Source organism: Elephantulus edwardii, unplaced genomic scaffold, assembly GCF_000299155.1.
Source record: "Elephantulus edwardii isolate Elephantulus edwardi_28Jun2011 unplaced genomic scaffold, EleEdw1.0 scaffold00044, whole genome shotgun sequence".
Classification (NCBI taxonomy): domain Eukaryota; kingdom Metazoa; phylum Chordata; class Mammalia; order Macroscelidea; family Macroscelididae; genus Elephantulus; species Elephantulus edwardii.
The window spans coordinates 11,076,895-11,096,314 of record NW_006399794.1 but is presented as its reverse complement, the minus strand read 5'-3'; the positions used below and the strand labels follow the sequence as shown (position 1 = coordinate 11,096,314).

At 37.4% G+C, this 19,420-nt stretch overlaps 2 protein-coding genes across 2 annotated transcripts; both read right to left on the bottom strand.

The window, feature by feature from the left end:
• Positions 1-8,253: 8,253 nt before the first annotated feature.
• Positions 8,254-9,192, bottom strand: LOC102845544 (olfactory receptor 51G2-like). The gene has a single exon (XM_006885671.1). It carries the CDS (start codon positions 9,190-9,192, stop codon positions 8,254-8,256), a length of 939 nt encoding a protein of 312 aa, XP_006885733.1.
• An 8,992-nt stretch (positions 9,193-18,184) lies between these two features.
• Positions 18,185-19,156, bottom strand: LOC102855733 (olfactory receptor 51G2-like). The gene has a single exon (XM_006885508.1). It carries the CDS (start codon positions 19,154-19,156, stop codon positions 18,185-18,187), a length of 972 nt encoding a protein of 323 aa, XP_006885570.1.
• Between the last annotated feature and the right edge of the window lie 264 nt (positions 19,157-19,420).

Genomic DNA, 19,420 nt, shown 5'->3' with positions numbered 1-19,420 from the left:
GAACATTTAATTGTGCTAATGTGAAACCTATACTTGGACCAAGAGGCAGTCATCAGAACAGAGCAGGGAAACACTGCATGGTTCAATGGGAAAAGTGTACGCCAGAGATGTGTCCTATCTCCATACCTTTTCAACCTGTATGCTGAACAGATTATCCGAGAGGCTGGGCTCTATGAGAAGTGTGACGTCAGGGTTGGTGAAGATCTATGAACAACCTGCGTTATGCAGATGACACAACCCTCTTGCTGAAACTGAGGAGGACCTGAAACGCTTGCTGCAGAGGGTCAATGACTGCAGCTTTCAACATGGATTGAGGCTCAATGTCAAGAAGACAAAGATTCTCACCACTGGACCAATTGGCAGCATCAGGATGGATGGTGAAGAGATTGATATTGTTAACAACTTTAGTCTGCTTGGCTCCACAGCCAACACTCTTGGCACCAGACCCAGGAAATCAAAGAACGTATTGCGATAGGAAAGTCTGCTGTTAGGGACCTCTCCAGGGTACTGAAGAGCAATAACGTCACTATGGAGACTAAGGTACATCTGATACAGGCTACGGTCTTGGCAATCACTTGTTATGCATCAGAGAGTTGAACAATGACTAGGAAGGATAGAGGAAGAATTGATGCCTTTGAGCTGTGGTGCTGGAGAAGAGTATTTAATGTACCCTGGACTGCCAAGAAAACAAACATATGCATCCTGGAGAGGGTTAAACCAGGCTGCTCCTTGGACGCAAGGATTTCGGGGCTTTGTCTGACATACTTGGACATGTCATAAGGAGGACAGATCCTTGGAGAGGGACGTTATGCTTGTGAGGGTGGAGGGACAGTGCAGGAGGGGAAGACCCTCTATGAGGTGGATTGATTCAGTGACTGGGGTAATCGGGATGGGTGTGTCAGAGGCAGTGCAATTGGCACAGGATAGAGCAGAGTTTAAGGCTGTTGTACATAGGGTCACTGAGTCGCAAGCAACTCAATAACACATAACAACCATAACATAACAACAATTTAAAGAACAATCATGAAACTGTTTTTAAATGATGAATATATGATATCTCTAGAAGATAACAAAGAAAATAACTATGCTAGGCTGCCTTTGATCTTTACAGATTCTTTTCTTTCTCGTTGTTTTTCAGTTGAAAGCAACATCCTCTAGATCCACTAGATGGTTTCCAAACCTATAAATTGCACAGGAGGGGACTGTCCATCTTTCTCCTACAAAACCACTGGTAAAGTCAAATCAGCAGAAAGACACTGCCTTTGAGTTTGCAGCACTACTATCTACAGATTGTGCTGCCAGAGCTCCTAAGGGAGCTAAGGAAAGAGAATTAACCTAGGTATGCACATCTATCTGTGTTATGCACTTAAATGTGTTTTCAGTCAACTATGACATTGATAAGAAATGCCTAAATAAATAAGAAATTGCTAAACTCGATACATAAAAGTTGAAATTGAACAAACTCCTCTAAAAATTCTGTTCTATATTCAAAAGAACTAACTCCATTTAGTTGTTTGTTTGTTTTATACCATTGAGTTAGAACTGACCATAGCTGACCCTTCAGCAGCTGTTCAGAGGCAGTAATCCCATAGGAGGAGATTGCCCATCCTTCCCTTGCAGAGCTACTGGCAGATTTGAAATGTGTGCCTTTGGGGTTGCAGTGCAGATTCTTACCACTAGACTACCAGCGATCTCTCCTTACCACTAGAGTCAACCTTAATGACACAGATGGAATAAAGCTTTTACCCAAGGAAAGATCTTCATTTGGTGGTATAGCCTAACTCAAAGTGAGGAGAAAGAGCTGCACACATTAATTAATAATTGGTCCCTGGAATGTACAAAATATGAATCCAGAAAAATTATAAGTGGTCAAAAAATGAAATGCAGTTCATAAAGATGGACATCCTGGGCATCAATGAGCTGAGATGAACTGATGTTACTCATTTTGAATCAATCATATGATCAACTATGTTAGAAATGACAAATTGACTGGTGGCCTAGTGGCAAGGAGCTGCAACTACAATCCCAGAGGCTCACGGTTTGAATCCACCAGATGCTCTGCCGGGGAAGGAGGGACAATCTCCTCCTGCACCAGTCAGATCTGATTTGACGGTACACTCACACACAAAAATAACAAAATAAAAAAATAAAAAATAAAGAAATGACAAATTGAATAGGAATATTGTAATGATTTATTCACTGCCAGAAAAAGAATATTTCAAGATCTCTCCTGAAGTACAATGATGTCTCAATTGCACATACAAGGCAGACATTTATAAATATTTTTACATATGTAACTATTATTCAATTAGATACAATAACTGTTAAACCAAAGGGGAAGAAATTGAGGCTTTCTAATTGTTCTTCAATATGAAATTAATTAAGCACGCAATCAAAATATATTGAGAGTTGATTATTTGCATACAAAAGTGGAAAACAATGAAGAAGGATTAGTAGCTGCAAAGACAGCCTTGGTGAGAAAAATAAGATCAGAGATCACATGAGAGAATTTTACACAATGATGTATTCATTACAAATACCTTTTGTAAAAAAGATAAATTATTATTATACACATGGACTTCATCTGATGGAATACGGAATAATCAGATCAACTACATCTATGTAAAGAGATTATAGAAAAGCTCAAGATCCTGTTCAAAACAAGGACAATGGCCAATGATGAAATAGAACATCAACTGCTCCTTTGTAAGTTCAAAAGGAATCTGCCTTGGAAGAAGAGCAACCACAGTGTTCCTTAGGAGCAGGGATGGTGATATTTCTCACATAGATCATCTCACATATTTGCACATGTTGTGAGGAGGGATCAGTCTTTGGAAAAAGGCATAATGTTGGGAAAGGTGGAGAGTAAAGAAAAGAAAAACCCTCAACAAGATGGATTGATATAGCGATTGAAACAATGGTTTCAAATGTGACAAAGTATGTGAGCATGAGGCAGGATAGAGCAAATTTAAGTCTGTTGTTCTCATGGTTTTCATGAGTTGTAGTTGTTTTGAATGCATGTAATATAACAACTAACCAAAGGCATTAAGTAGCTAGCTTACATACTTCTATGAGATGTTGCTGCTATGTGCAGTTGAAACAGACCAACTCATAGTCAACCCTTCAATTAGTTTTTTTTCCTCAATGTTAATAAACAAAAATCCTTAACACTAGACTAATTTGCATTATCATGGTAGATGAAGAAAAGATTGAGTCTGTCAGAGTTAGATGCAATTCATAGATTATAGTCAATACAATTGGTACTAGCAGTGAGGACATCAGGAGACATATAGCACTAGGAAAGTCTGTAACCAGGACACTCTCCAAATTATTGAGGAGCAGTGAAGTTACTTTGAAGACTGAGGTGCACCTGAGTCAGGCCATGGTCTTTTCAGTCATTTGTTATGCATCTGAAAGCTGGAAAATGAATGAGAATGACAGAAGTATTGATGCCTTTGAACTATGGTGTTGGAGAAGAGTGCTGAATTATTCCACAGACAGCCAAAACAACAAACAGATATGTCTTGGAGAAGGTGCAGCTAGAGTGCTCCTCAGAGGCAAAGACAATAAAGTTTCATCTCACATATTTGGACATATTGCTAGAGGAGATAATTCCTTGAAGAGGAAAATCATTCTTGAAAAGGAAAAGGTACAACAAAGGAGAGGAAGACCCTCAACCAAATGGATTGACACAGTGACTGTAGGGCATGAGTGTGTCAGAGATTGTCTGGATGGGACAAGGTTCACTTTTTTATTTATAGGATTGCTATGAGTTGTGCTCAATTGATAATACCTAACAATAACAACAGCAACAACAGCATTAATTGTGTGGTCTTTCTCCCATGAAGTAACTGGTGGATTTTGGTCTAATGCCTTAGGGTTGGCAGTGAAACAATTTACCATAAGTCACCAGAGTTCCCTGCTTCATAAATAATTTATGTGAATGAGGTAAAAAGCACCTTTGGGGCAGAAACAAGATAATTATTCTGATCAAAGGACAATGAACTCTTGACTTGCGTGACAAATTTATACTTTTACTTTGCTAGCAGTTTAGATGGTGGTGCTTTAACAATATTGCTGTAATATTTCCTTAAAAGTATAAAACCATTCCATAAAATATATCCATTAAAAATATAACCTGTTTATGTTGTGGATTAGGACTTCTAGTGTTGTTCCTAGCTTTTCTGTAATGAATTTTATAGTCCTTGGTTTTAGTCCTAGGTCCATGATCCACCTTGAGTTGGTTTTTGTGTATGGAGTGAGGTGTGGGTCTTGCTTGAGTCTTTTGCAGATATTTTTCCAATTTTGCCAACACCATTTGTTAAAAAGGCTGTCGTTCCCCCACTTCACTGATTTCATCTCCTTGTCAAAGATCAGTTGACCATAGATAGATGGGTTGATCTCTGGATTCTCAATTCGATTCCATTGATCTAAAAATACTTTTTGTTACTTTTTTGGTGTGTACCGTTAAATTGGATCTGACAGGTACAGGAGGAGATTCCCCTCCTTCTGCAGCAGAGCATCTGGTGTGGTGGATTTGAACCACGTGCCTCTGGGATAATAACAACTAACCAAAGGCATTAAGTAGCCTTCCCATAAACAGTCTTCCCAGTATCCTGGAAAAGCTACAACCAGGAGAAGATAACATAGATGAATGGGACCTTCTAAGACTCAAATCCCTATGCACATCCAAAAACTTCTCCAGTAGGGTAAAAAGGGAAGCCACTGACTGGGAAAAAGTATTCGGTAATATCATATCAGATAAGGGACTTATATCCAGAATTTATGAAATACTTGAGCACCACAACAAGATAAAGGTAAATAATCCAATAGAAAAATGGGCACAGGATATGAACAGGCACTTCACCGAAGACGACATTCAGATGGCTAACAAACACATGAAGAAATGCTCAAAATCCCTAGCCCTAAGAGAGATGCAAATTAAAACAACTATGAGATATCATTTCACCCCAGTCAAAATAGCAAAATTTAACAGAACAGCAAGCAACAAATGCTGGCGAGGTTGTGGAGAAACTGGAACCCTAATTCACTGTTGGTGGGAGTGTAAAATGGTGCAACCCCTGTGGAAAGCAGTATGGCGCTTTCTCAAAAAGTTGCAAATAGAGATACCATTTGACTCAGCAATTCCACTACTGGGAATATACCCTGAAGAGACCATAGCTGACATCCAAGCAGATACATGCACACCCATGTTTACTGCAGCTTTGTTCACAATAGCAAGGAGTTGGAAACAACCTAAGTGCCCATCAACAAACGAATGGCTAGAGAAGCTGTGGTATATTCGCACAATGGAATACTATGCTGCATTAAAAAACAAGGAACTCATGCAATATTATTCAAAATGGTTGACTCTGGAGAACATTATGCTGAGTGAAATATCCCAGTCACAAAAGGACAAATATTACATGATGCCACTGTTGTAGAATGGGACTGTCCTTGGGGTTGGGGAGAGACTGAGTAAGATGGGTTCAATAATGTATACTGCACTGACAACAGACCTGGACCCTGTCCTACCCTGCACCATTATAATTTCTGACACATTTGAGTCCCTTGCTACAGTCACTGTGTCTATCCACATTATCTAGGGTCTTCCTCTCTTTTGCTGATTCTCCACTTTTCTAAGTATGATGTCTCTTCTCCAAGTAACATTCCAAGGTATGAGACACAAATCTTCACCATCTTTGCCACCAAGGAGCATTCCGACTGCACTTTTCCTTACATGTATCTGTTCTTTTGAAAATCTATGGGATATTCAGTACTTTTCACCACAATTCAAAGGCATCAATTCTTCTTGTATAATTCTTATTCATTGTCTGGTTCCCAGATGTGTTGTAATTGATTCAAAAGACCATGGCCTGAGTCAGGAGTACTATATATTCTTGAGACTGGCATCGTTGCTCTTCAGTATTTTTGAAGGATCCCTGACAGTAAACTGTACAATGTAATAGGTCTCCTAATCTCTTGATTGCTGGTACTAAAAATGTTAATTGTTGATCCAAGCAAGATGAAATCATTGACAACTTCAATCCAATCTCCATCTATAATTCTGTCTCATGACAGAAAGTGGGGGGTGGTGGCAGATTAGGAATATCCATTAATATTTAGAATATTATTTTGCTCTAAGGATTAATATCACAAATGAAAACCAAGACCATTTACTCAGAGAGAAAGTTAATTACAGATAAAAATACTAGTTCAATTACTTAGTAAAATATTTAAGAAGCATATATATCTGTGTGCAAAGGCTGCAAAGTTCCCTTAATGATTGTCCAGAGACCCAAAGGGAAAGTCTTGGGCTGTGCAATTACTCAGGGGTGAGAACACAAAATGATGTAATGAAACTTATCACTTTATATCGCAGTAGAAACAAATTTATTTAACTGTTCTATCCTTGTGTACAATAGGACCTTTCTAGAAGGAACAGGATCTTTTCTGAAGAACTGGCCAGATTCCTGAGATAAAGAAATGTCACGCTCCTAATCTATCTAGTCATAAGATCTCTAAGTTTCACACTGTATGAGTTTAAAGTCTAGACAGAGGTGAGTCCTAACATGACTCTTGACTCACCCATATTCTTTTTTCCTTATCAAATATGGAATGTGATCTATAAATCTAGGAAAATTGGAGGTTCTCAAAAAATGAAATGCATAAAGACAAAAATTCTAGGCATTGGAGAGCTACTATAGACTGGTATTGGCCATTCTGAATCACAATCATGTTGTCTACTAGATGGAGAATGATACTTTGAATAGGAATGGCACCTTAACCTTCTTCAAAAAAGACCATTCTAAAATCTATCATGAAGTACTGTACTATCAGTGATGTGATAATCTCAATACATGTTCAACAAAGACCTGTTAATTAATATTGTTCAAATTTATTATTAAGGTGAGTCGTGGAATGACTTCTGATATAGACTGGCAGGATAACTTAAGGCTATAAAGTGTAAATAAAAGGCCATATTCTCATGAATTCCACCAGTCTCTATAAGATCAATAAGTCTGTTCTTTTTTTAATATACTTTGAAGGTTTGTTTCACATTTCCCCCCATTCTTTGCTAAAAAATTATAAATGTACATGTCTATTTTCCTGAACATATTTAACTTTTTACACCAAAAATCAGTTCTGTTTTGTTATCTGTTTTGTACTTTTAAATAGGTGATGATCAAACAAAGTTGGATAAATATAACTTCCATGAATAACTGTGCAAAGGAAATAGAAAATATATTTCCTTTCTCCTAACATTGTAAATTATCTTTGTGATTCAAATAATTACATGACATTTAATTTATTTACTTATCTGTGGTTATGTTCAACAATGTGATACGGTCAGAGAAGGTAGCTGAAAATAAAGTCTAGAAGGAAAGAAACAGTGGAAGACTATTAAAATAAAGTTATTTGGTTCTGATATAATTTTTTTAAAAGTAGTGATTTTTTCATAAAAAGTAGCTACTCAGGTATTGATCTTATTCTTTTAAATCTTCCTAAATGGGCTGAAAGAAAATTAAGTTGGACTTGGAGTCTAGCACTCAAACAGTATAAGATCTATGTAGTTTATACAGCACAGATTTTTCCACGTACCTACAGAAAATAAGCCAAGTGCTTTAATTTTTAATTTTTATTTAATAGAAAGAATATTGGAGGTTTTGTTCGCCTTTTGTATATATGATACCTTAACAAATACTGAAAAATACTAAACTGCTTAATACATATCAATTATAGACATTAAGATATTTATTTTTTAAATACATTTTAAAATTCTGAAGTGCCTTTATTTGGTTCATATTTTTTAGTGAAATAACATCTATATTTATAGTGCAAATAGAAAAAATATCTTATTAATTACTTAATATATTTGCTAACTTGTCAAAATACATTTTAATGAAATAACTTCACCTTACTTGTGTTTCTAGATTTTTATTTAGTAGTGATCTCGGATACCTATTCAATCTCACAATTGCAAAATGCTTACGTTTACAGGTAAATAATATTCTCCTCAAGAGTATATAAAAGCCTGACACTTTTATAGTTTGCGCTGAAATTACACACAGAGACATGCTCCTCCATTGATTGTTCTGATGTCAAGGAAAAGACCACAATGTCCTTTATCAGTGATTCTGAAGAATCAATTAACCAACAAACTATTGGAAGCTACACACTACCTGAGATAGCTTCAGGCTGTAGTCTTTCTATAGAATTGAGATAGCACCACCATTCTTTGATCCCAGTGGCTCAGAGCTTTTTGCGATGTAACATCTTCAAAATGCGTACACGAATCTCTTTGGTTTTTACACTGTAGACAATTGGATTGAGCATTGGAGGCACAAGAAAGTGCAGGTAAGAGAGAAGCATATATACTTGTGCTGGTAATTTCTTTTTCCCGAAACGATGGATCATGGAAAGGCTGACTAATGGGGTATAAAATAGTAGTACAGCACAGATATGGGAAATGCAGGTGTTAAAGGCTTTAAGCCGTTCAGCGTTAGAAGCAATGCTCAGCACTGTTTTCAAGATTAGCACATAGGATAAGAGAATGAGCACAGCATCTAGTCCTAGAGTGGAGAGCATTACGAAGAGTCCAAAGCCACTGTTGACACGAGTGCTGGACCTGGCCAGCCTTAGAACATCAGGATGAACACAATAGGAATGAGCTAGTGCATTCATTGGCTGGAATTGCAATCGTCCAAGGAGCACGGGCAGGGGCAAATGGAGGGCAGCACTCCGAGTCACGATGGCTAGTCCAATAGCCCCGATGCGCTTGGTTGTAAGAATAGTGGCGTAACGTAAAGGCTCTCGGATAGCCACGCAGCGGTCAAAAGCCATAGCCAAAAGCACAGCTGACTCAATGACAGAGAAAGTGTGGATGAAGAAAAGTTGCACAAAACAAGTTGCAGCATCCACCTTCCTCTGACTCAGGAGGAAGACAGCTGCCATGGAAGGCAATGTGGATGCTGAGAGGCCTAGGTCAGCCATTGAAAGCATGGAGAGAAAGAGGTACATGGGTGTATGGAGACTGGGCACAGACTTGACAATGTACATAATGGTGACATTTCCCAACACAGAAAGAACATAGATAAAACAGATAGGAATAGCTGTCCAACAATGAGCACTCTCCAGTCCGGGAAGATCCATCAGTATGAATAAGAAGGTGCTGTTGTTAACAATTGCCATAAAAATCTTGGGAAGGACTTGACCTGAATAAATTATAAAGGAAGCAAAAAGTTATTCTTTTACAAAAATTTCCTAGCATCTCTCTTTGTCAGAAGCTAATAATTTCTGTTAGCAAAATAATGTACTTCCTTCTCAGCTGCGCTCAATATTTTCTTGGAAAGTTTCTACTAAAGGTTGATATTCATTTCTTCCCTTTTTGATGTCTTTATGTCGGTTTCAGCAGCATATTTGGTCTGCTTAGATTAGAGAAAATTTTTGATCATCTTGAAGACAATATAAGGTTTAAAAAAATTGAACAATTTCACATAGGAAGCATGCATATAAACTAGATAATCTTCAATGACAGACAAGAGTTCTGCAAGTTCTGGATAGACTCTTATTACTTGGCTGAGGAATTAGAATTGAAAGTATAATACTGACTATAAACCCCTGATATTTCAAATATATCATGTTAAGAAAGGAGATCAGGATATAAAAAAATTAAAAATCATGTTCAAGAGATATGAGGAATGACTTTTTATTTATGTGTACATTTGAAGATTTCAATCTTACCAAATATTCCTCCAAAATTTTGAGATGTCTGCTTTAGAAATGTGAATGGAAAAAGATGAAAAACAGACGATATTTGTGGCTTCAAACACCATGGTATATTCTCAATGATTTTCCACTTCTACTGAGCTTCTATGTAGTTATTCTTGGGAATACAATGACCATATATAGACCTGTCTTTCAAGAATTAGTAACTTATTGGTCAAGATAAAACACATAGTAAACTAGTTTAGGAGCCCATTAACAGTAGGACAGATGAAATGTTATAGCTGTGACTCTACAGCCTGCTCTTTACAGCTTACATTATCTAATAATCATCCTAGGCATCAACAAAGACAATTGTTACAGAAAGGAATAAATTGTCAAATTTGAAAGCATCAATGAAATTGTTATATTTACTAGTTTGAAGGCATCTTTCCTTATAACAAAAACCCTCCAGTGGGTTTTCAGAGGTTGTAAACCACAGGACAGGAGACTGCTTATCTTTCTTCCTCGGAGCAGCTGGTGGATTCAAGTGGCCAAGGACATGTCACGTTGGTAGCCCAACTCCCTACAGACTTCATACCAGATTTCCATGTTAAATGATTGAAATTTCTTTTTAATAATAATAAAAATATTATCATAATGATGGAAATGTTATTAATCCCTTGGGCAGTCTATTATGTGGCAGCTCTAATTAGTAGAACAATCCCCAGGTTTCTACTGTTTTAACTTCACCTTTTTAGGAAAGTCAGAAAAAAATAAATTGTTAGCTTGAGACTTCTTAACTTAGACACAGAGTAGAGGTTTACCTTATATAATCTGCTGCTAAGAACTTCTCCAAAGTGCTAAAAAGCAACAGTGTTAGTTTCAAGACTAAGGTGCTTCCTAGGAATCTGAGAGTTGGACAATGAATAAGGATGACAGAAGAGTCAATGTCTACGCTATGGTGTTGGAGAAGATGACTGAATAGACTGTCAAAGGACAAACAAGTCTATCTTGGAGGATGTATAACTAGGTTACTCCTTATAGGCCAGGATGCTAAAAATTTGTATCAATTAATTTGGACATGTTGTCAGAAGGGTGAACTCTTTGAAACAAGACATCATGCTGGGGAAGATGAAAAATCAGAGAAAGAGAAAAAGACTTCAGCAAGATAGACTGAAGTAGTGACTGTTATAATAGACTTGAACCTATCAGAGGTCATGATCGGGCAAGGTTCAGAACATTTTATCTTAAGGCCACTTTGAGTTACAGTCAACTCCAAGGCACCTAACTACAGCAATCTAAAGATGCCCAGGGATAGGATTTAGATCTTAAACACAGTGTAAATGCAAATTGCTCTTTGCTTGAGAGAAAGAGGCCCACACAATAAGAGACTGAATAGACAGAAGCAAGAACATTATGGATTATAGACCAATATTTGAAATAAAAGCACAGAAAAGAAAAATAACAATGACCACTTATTGAATAATAACAACTAATTTCTTTAATAGGATTCAACCTCCACTATTTTCCAAGTACACTGCTCCAATCTGGGTAGAAGTAATAGAATATATAATCCCCAAATCTGATAAAGTTTCAACGTACAGGACCTTCCTATTAGCTGTAGGGCTTGGTGATCCAGGGAGAGTATCCCTCTAGTGCTAAGTCACAATATAAGCTTTAAAAATATGATTGTTTAAGGACCTGATAGAATTAATAAAAGTTAGGAGTATGTGTTTGTCAAGTTGCTTCTTCCAATGTATCACACAATTGTAAGTAAGCAGGTGGAGAATTATTTGTTGCATATTAAATTTAGGTAAAATGTCTTCTGTCATAAAATGAGCTGAGGTGTGGGGGTTGGAGATGCAGGGGACACTTGTTTTCTTTGAACAATCCCCAAGGAAAATTCACAAAAACATTTTAACAGTGTTCAAGGTTATCTTGCCTAACTACTGTTAAAATTATTATACAGTATGTATGTAGAAAGTAGAACTCCCTATCTCAGAAAACTGTTCTGGAATGAACAGTAAAATTTGTGATATTTGTGTGATGAGAGATCTACTTCTTATAATGCCTTTTGTACAAATACTGCATGTCCTGTTAATTGTCCTGTGCCCCCACTTAATAGTTTAGTTAGATTTGCAGTTTGTCTTAATCTTTGGGCTCACAGGTCAGTCAGTGTACTGTGGACAATATCAACAGAGCTCCATGATCTTAACCATTAAAATAAATCAGTGAGTGATTGCTGAGTGGAGAAAGAATGGTTTGCCAAAGCCATAGAATATATCACACATTGGTAAAATCCATGAACACCGGAAAAAGGTAGGACTGCCTTGTTTTTTTCTGGACATCTCAAGTTCTGTTTTTGACAGGGTGCTTACTTTTAAGAATTTTACTTTGTTTTAATTTTGAACTTTCCTCTTCTGGTAGATTTCTACCTTATTTGGATCATAGAATTTAAAAGGTCCTAATCTGTAAGAAGTACACACAAATAAAAAACCTCTCTCTCTCATTGAATCAGAATGACCTCTTGAAATGCTATAGGGCAAAGTAGAACTTCCCCATAGTGTTCCCAAGGCTGTAATCTTTATAGGGAGAGACTGCTACATGTTTCTCCTGCAGAGCACTTGTCAGCATTTTAAGAGCCAATCCCCTAAAACCACTGTGTAACTAGAGATGTTTTTTTCCATGAAGAAAAATTTAGATCTTCATCAATTATCTTTTTTACCTCAGAGAATTTAATATAGAGTTTGAAACCATATTTAATGGGGTACATTATTTTCATGCCCTTCAATCTAGCTTCACATCTCACAACAACTACGAGAAAAGTCCAGTTTTTCATAGCCTCGCCTGAGTCATGTCCATCACTTACCAGATCTCAGAATAAGGACACAACTCTGTGACTGGTGGTGGATCTGGAGCCCTGTGAGGCTCCTTACCTTGAACACAATGCCAAGTGAATTGATTTATAAAGCCCTAGTCTTGGCGATCCCTGGAGGTCATACCAGGTCTCTGTGGTATAGGCTTTCAAAGCAACAAGAAATGAGAATGTGTGGAGGGAAAGATTGGTAAAGGAAAGGGGGAAAGTCTGGGTGAAACACAGTGTATATGAACTTTATAAACTTCGTATGAACCAGTAATATAAAAGTAATTACTAAAACCAATAATATAAAATTATTACCTAATTTGAGCGGGACTGAAGAGCATTATGCTGAGTGACCTAAGTCAGTCCCATAAGGACAAATACTGTATATAACCATTATTGTAGAATGAGTATGAGAATCCAAGGGGAGGGGGTTGAAGCAGAAGAGTTAGGTTGTTTGTGGGGGGAATTAACCATGGGTGGTACATTTTTATGGGTGAGGGAAACTGGAAGGATCTGGTGTGAAAAACAATGTATTTTAATTTTGTAAATAAACTAGTATTTAAAAAATGTAAAATAGAATGCATATGAATGATTGTATAAAACAATGTATATGAATGAAATATACTGTAAAGGTATTATTATATGAAAATCAATAAAAATATTAAAAACAAAGCAAAATATATAAAAAAGAGAAAAGAGTATGTGCCAGAAAAAGCTAGTTGTTACTCCTTTTTGATGTTTGCCAACTTTTCTGAAGGACATGTGGTATATACCTAGAACATGTTGTTATTGTTTACCATCAAGTCTAGCACGACTCATAGTAACCTTATGAACAAAAGGCTTGAAACCTTTCTATAACTATCTTCACTTATCAAAGTTCATGCAGTTTCCAGAGGCATGTTGTTTAGGAAGTGTATGCCCCTCCTGCTTCAAAACGTATACAACCATTTATTTTGTTATGTTCTACTCTTCTTAGATATTTAGATATTTAAGTCATCATACAGACACTAGAAGTTCTGATCCAAGAAACTCTTTTTGTCACATTTAGATCTTCAAAGTATATAATATTACATATTTTTCAAACAGATAGTATCCTATCAAATTTATAGATTATATTAGATTATAAATATTAGGAGTTTGAGAACTCCTGATCTCAATGACCTGTGAGTCATTGATAAATGAAGACTTTTTTTATATCCTTGGAACAGGGATTCTGGGGCTTCGTCTGACATACTTTGGACATGTTGTAAGGAGGGAGAGGTCTTTGGAGAGGGACATCATGCTTGGGAGGGTGGGTGCATGGTGCAGGAGGGGAAGACCCTCTATGAGGTGGATTGATTTGGTGACTGGGGTAATTGGGATGTGTGTGTCACAGGCAGTGCAATTGGCACAGGGCAGAGCAGGGTTTAGGGCTGTTGTACATAGATAGGGTCGCTAAGAGTCGCAAGCGACTCGACGGCACATAACAACAACAACAACATATCCTGGATTCTTTTCTTGTTTTATTTTCTGTATTTTGAATGTTTTAGTGTTTTGAATAGTTTCTAATTAAAGTATTAAGTATAAACAAACTAGAAATAGAGAATGGTATGGAAAAATATTCAAGTTGTTAACAATTTCAGTTTACTTGGCTCCACAGTCAACACTCTTCATACCAGCAGTCAGGAAATCAAAAGACAAATTGCACTCAGAAAATTTGCAGTCAGGAACCTCTCCAGAGGACTGAGCAGCAAAGAATTCAGTCTAGAGACTAAGATGTGCCTGATTCAGGCCATGGTCTTTGTAACTACAAGCTGTGCATCAGAGAGCTGGACTATGACTAAGGATTACAGAAGATGAATCAATGTCTTCGAGTTATGGTGCTGGAGAAGAGTATTGAACATACCATGAAAGGCCAAGAGAGCAAACAGGCCTGTCTTGGAGAAGATGAAACCAAGTTTCTCCTTGGAGGCTAGGATTTTGAAGTTCTGTCTCATATACTTTGGGCACATAGCCAGGAGGGACAGGTCATTGTAGAATGGCATCATGATCAGAAAGGTGGAGGGACAGCACGGGAGAGAAAGATCCTGGATGAGATGGATTGGCAGAGTAACTGGAGTAATACGGGTAGGTTTGTTGGAGTCAGTGAGACTAGCGCAGGACAGGGAAGGCTTCATAGCTATTGTCAGGGTCGCTATGAGTCACAGGTGACTCAAAGGCACATAACAACAACAATGAAAAAGATTATCTGAAACCAGATAATATTACAAGCCATTTATTAAAATCTGCATAATAATTGCTTCTCTTTAAATAAAGAAAATTAGACTATTTGAGATTGAAAGGAAGTGTTTGATGGCAAAACAAGATAAAAAGTTTATATATGTAAGCAAGAAGTGAAGGCTCTTTATAATTGTCTTTTTTTTATTCCTTTGAATATAAAATGAGATCTGATCTTGAAATGGTGAAGTTATAAATATTATGAGTAGAATAATGATTGCCAGAGTTAAGAAGATGTAAGAGTTTAACAGATGTAGATTTCATTATAAAGGACAGTATGAAAGATGTGGTATTGTAACATTCTGGATCTTGACTTATATTAATGTCAATATTCTAGATGTATCTCTTGTAAACTATTAAACTAGGCAAGAGCAATGGGGTTTGGTGTGCTGGATTGAGTGAGACTGGCTCAAGATAGGGAAGGGTTCAGAGCTGCTGTACATAGGGTTGCTATCAGTTGCAGGAGACTGATGGCACATAAAAACAACAACAACAAAATTATAAATTGTATGTTTGGTTGATTGTTTTTTATTTAGAGTCAATAGGACTTGGTGGAGGGCCTTCGTATTTAAAAGTTGGTTGGGCCCGAGAGCATGAGGCCCTCACACCCCGTGTTTTTGAAGTATTAATATTTTGTAGGAACAGTCTTCTAAGTGATACAGATTTGGTCCATCAATTTGCCACACAGAGGTAACCTGTGGTTGCTGACACTGGTATATCAAATGCCATATGGATACCCATGGTGGACAGTATTTGATAGAGATTCAAGATTATGACACCTTTGGAAGCAGGAATGACATCCACTCCCTAAATAACATGCCTCTGGAAATTCTATGAACTTAGAGAAACAATGATAGTTATAGAACAGGGTTTAGGTCTTCTGTTCATAGGGTTGCTATGAGTCATGCTTGACTAGATGTCAATCAACAAAAACAAGGGTAAATAAACCCTTTCCAGGTATATCTTAGAAAAGGTGCAACTGGAGTGGTCCTTAGAGGCAAGGATTACAAAGCTTCGTCTCTCCTACCTTGGACATCGTGCTAGGAGAGGCTATTCCTTGGAAAAGGATATCATGCTTGGAAAGTGAGGAAGATCTCCATTGAGATGGATTGACATTGTCACTGCCGCAGCAGGCTCAAATGTATCAGAGATAGTGACGATGGCACAGGTTAGGACAGGATTCAAGTTTGTTGTTCATAGGGTTACTATAGCCATACTCAACTTGACAACACCTAACAACAAAAACAACAAAGATATACACAGAATCTCTGTATAATTCCTAAAACTGCATGTACATTTATAATTGTTATTACGTGTCATCAATCACCAATATAATTTTCCCCCCAAAAGAAGATATAGTGATAATAGATGACTTAAGGAGAGCTCTGAACATTTCAACACTATCCTTTGTGCTAAAAGACCAAATGAATCCTCAGCTGTAGATAAATTGTAAAGCTTATACAGTATAATTTGAAAATCTGATCACTATCTTTAATCAAAACTCAAAAATACAGATGGAAAGTTGGAAAAGAGAAATATATTTATATTCATTGCAAGGCTAAATTAAAATATGAAAAGTTATAGAATAGTAAGAAAATCCACAGGAGTTGCAGTTCCTGGTGAATGTGGAATGCAAACAAGGATGGTTGTCATAGATTTCTAGCAATATGAGGATTTGAAGGATTGAAAAGAAAAGTCACAGGTGTGTATAGTTTATGTTTGAAAAATTCACTCACATACAAGAAAAATCTTTCTGAAGATTATCCAAAATAAGTAAATAGTACAAAGAACTGCCAGAAATTTAAGCTAGATTTAGAATGGGGCCATGGTACCATATCTATCATTGCTGGTATCAGGTAGATCTGGGCTGAAAACAGAGAATATCAGAACAATATCTAGTTGTGTTTTATTGACTATGCGAAGGCATTTGACTATGTGAATCATAACAAGTTATGGCTGATGTTGAGCACAATGGAAATCTCAAAACACTTAATTGTATTCATGCAAAGCCTATACCTGAACCAAGAAACTGTTGTGTGAACTGAGCAAGGGCACAACTCCATGGTTAAACCTGAAGAAGGTGTGTGTCAGAGCTATATCCTCTCTCCACATCTATGACATCTGTATGCTGAGCAAATAATCAAAAAGCTGTACTTTATGAAGAAGAATGTGATTATAGGATCAGAGAGAGATTCATAACAATTTGCATTATAATACAGATTACACAATCTTAGTGAAAGCAAGGAGTACTTGAAATGCTTCCTGCGTTACATCTCAACTTCAAGAGGACAAAATCCTCATCGTGGGTAAATAGGCAACATCATGGTAGGTGGAAAGCAGATTGAATTTGTTCATGATTCCATATTATTTGTATCCACAATCATCTCCCAGCAGCCAAAAAATTAAAAGAAACATTGATTTTGTTGGGAAAGTCTGCAGTCAAGGTTCTCTCCAAAGTGCTAAGGAGTAAAGATGCCCATTTAAAGGTTAAAGTGCACCTGATTCTAGCCATTGTCTTTTCAATTACTTGCTATGCATCTGAAAGTTAGACAATGAGCAGCCTCTGAACTGTGGTGTTGGAGAAGAATACCGTCTATCTCAGGAATTGCGAAAAGAACAAACCAAGCTGTCTTAGAGAAAGTGCAGTTAGGGTGCTCCTTGAAGGTAAAGATGGTGAAACTCTGTCTCATATACTTTAGGAATGTTGTTGGGAGGGGCCTTTCCTTGGAAAAGGGTATCACGTTTGGAAAGGTGAAGGGTCAGGACAGAAGAGGTAAATCCTCAGCAACATGGTTTAACACAGTGACTGTAACAATAAATTCAAGTATGTCAAAGATAGTAAAGATGGAACAGGTTAGGGAAAAATTCTGATCCATTGTTCATAGGCTTTCTATAATTTGCACTCGACTCAATGGCCCCTTACAACAATCTGTTTGGAAGACAGGACCAAATGCTAAAGATCAATATAGTGTATTTCTTTTTTTTTTTTCTGCTACTCCCTACTTAAATATTTAAAATATCAAGAAAACCTCTTGGAAAGAAATACTTTCCTTCAGGGTGAACTCCAGGAGTCCTAATGGTGTAATAAGTCATGTAGTACTGTTAACCAAAAGGTCAGTAGTTAAATCCACCAACTACTCTATGGAAGAAGGTTGGATAATATCCCATAACGATTCACAGTCTCATAAGTCTAACAGAGGGTCATGGTGAGTCAGAATCGACTAAAACTGCAGTGGGTTGGGTTGGGTTTTGTTTAGGATGTTATACTTTTCTTTCTCCTTAGGTAAAGAAAGACGTGAAATATCATTTTAGATGAAAGAGTCAAATTAATGACCATTTAGTATTCCATTTATGATACTATGTTATGAAGGAGATTCTGGATTCTCCAGGACCTTTTATGGTGAAGACTTTCAGAATTTTATCTCGTATTTGCTTTGTTTTCACCACATAAACAATGGGGTTCATTACAGGAGGAATGAGAAAATGCATGTTGGCCATGAGCACATAAATGTGTGAAGGGAGTTTTGGGCCAAAGCGGTGTAACATAGACAGGCAGATCATGGGGGTGAAAAAGAGGACCACAGCACACAGGTGGGAAATACAAGTGTTGAGGGCCTTTAGACGGCCACCATGAGACGCAATGCCTAGTACAGTTTTTAGAATCAGCACATAAGAAAGGAGAATGAGAAGAAAATCAAGTCCCATGGTGGAAAGTACCACAAACAATCCAAAGATGCTGTTGATCCTAGTGTTGGAGCAGGAGAGCTTAATGATGTCAGGATGTAGGCAGTAGGAATGGGAAAGCACATTGGAGCGACAAAAGCATAACCTCCTCAAGAGGATAGGAAGGGGCACTTGTACAATTAAGGTTCGCACGAAAATGGCCAAACCTATGCTGGCAATTACACTATTAGTGAGGATGGAAGAATAGTGCAATGGATGAGAAATGGCCACATACCGGTCAAAGGCCATCGCCAGTATGACAGCTGACTCAAAATCCTGGAAGGTATGAATGAAGAACATCTGAGTAAAACAAGCAGAGAAGCTCAACTCTCGAGCATTCAGCCAGAAGATTCTCAGCATGGTGGGGAAGGTGAAGAGAGACAGACCCAGGTCAGATGCAGCCAGCATAGCCAGGAAAAGGTACATGGGCACATGGAGTGTGTGCTCTCTCCAAATAACCATCAAGATTGTCAGATTACCCACCAAAGTAATGAAGAACATGACAGTAAATGGTATGGAAATCCAGACGTGAATAGCCTCTAATCCAGGGATGCCTGTCACGAGAAAGGTGGAGAAAATATAGCTGGTGCTGTTGACAGGAAACATGATGCCAGATCTGCACACCTTGCCTAAAATGAAAAGTATTCCAAAAGAAATAAATGTTAATATATGACTTTTTAAAATTTTTCTTACTGTGTATGCCTTGGAATTAGCAGATTTATGTAAATAGAATTAGTATATATGTTGTTGTTATGTGCTCTCGAGTCGTTTGCAACTCATAGCGACCCTATGTACAATAGCCCTAAACCCTTTTCTATCCTGTGCCAATCGCATTGCCTCTGACACGCCTATCCTGATTACCCCAGTCAC

Bases quoted from the DNA above. Each gene is read 5' to 3' on its own strand.
- LOC102845544 (XM_006885671.1), bottom strand. From the start codon at position 9,192: ATGGCAATTGTTAACAACAGCACCTTCTTATTCATACTGATGGATCTT.
- LOC102855733 (XM_006885508.1), bottom strand. From the start codon at position 19,156: ATGTTTCCTGTCAACAGCACCAGCTATATTTTCTCCACCTTTCTCGTG.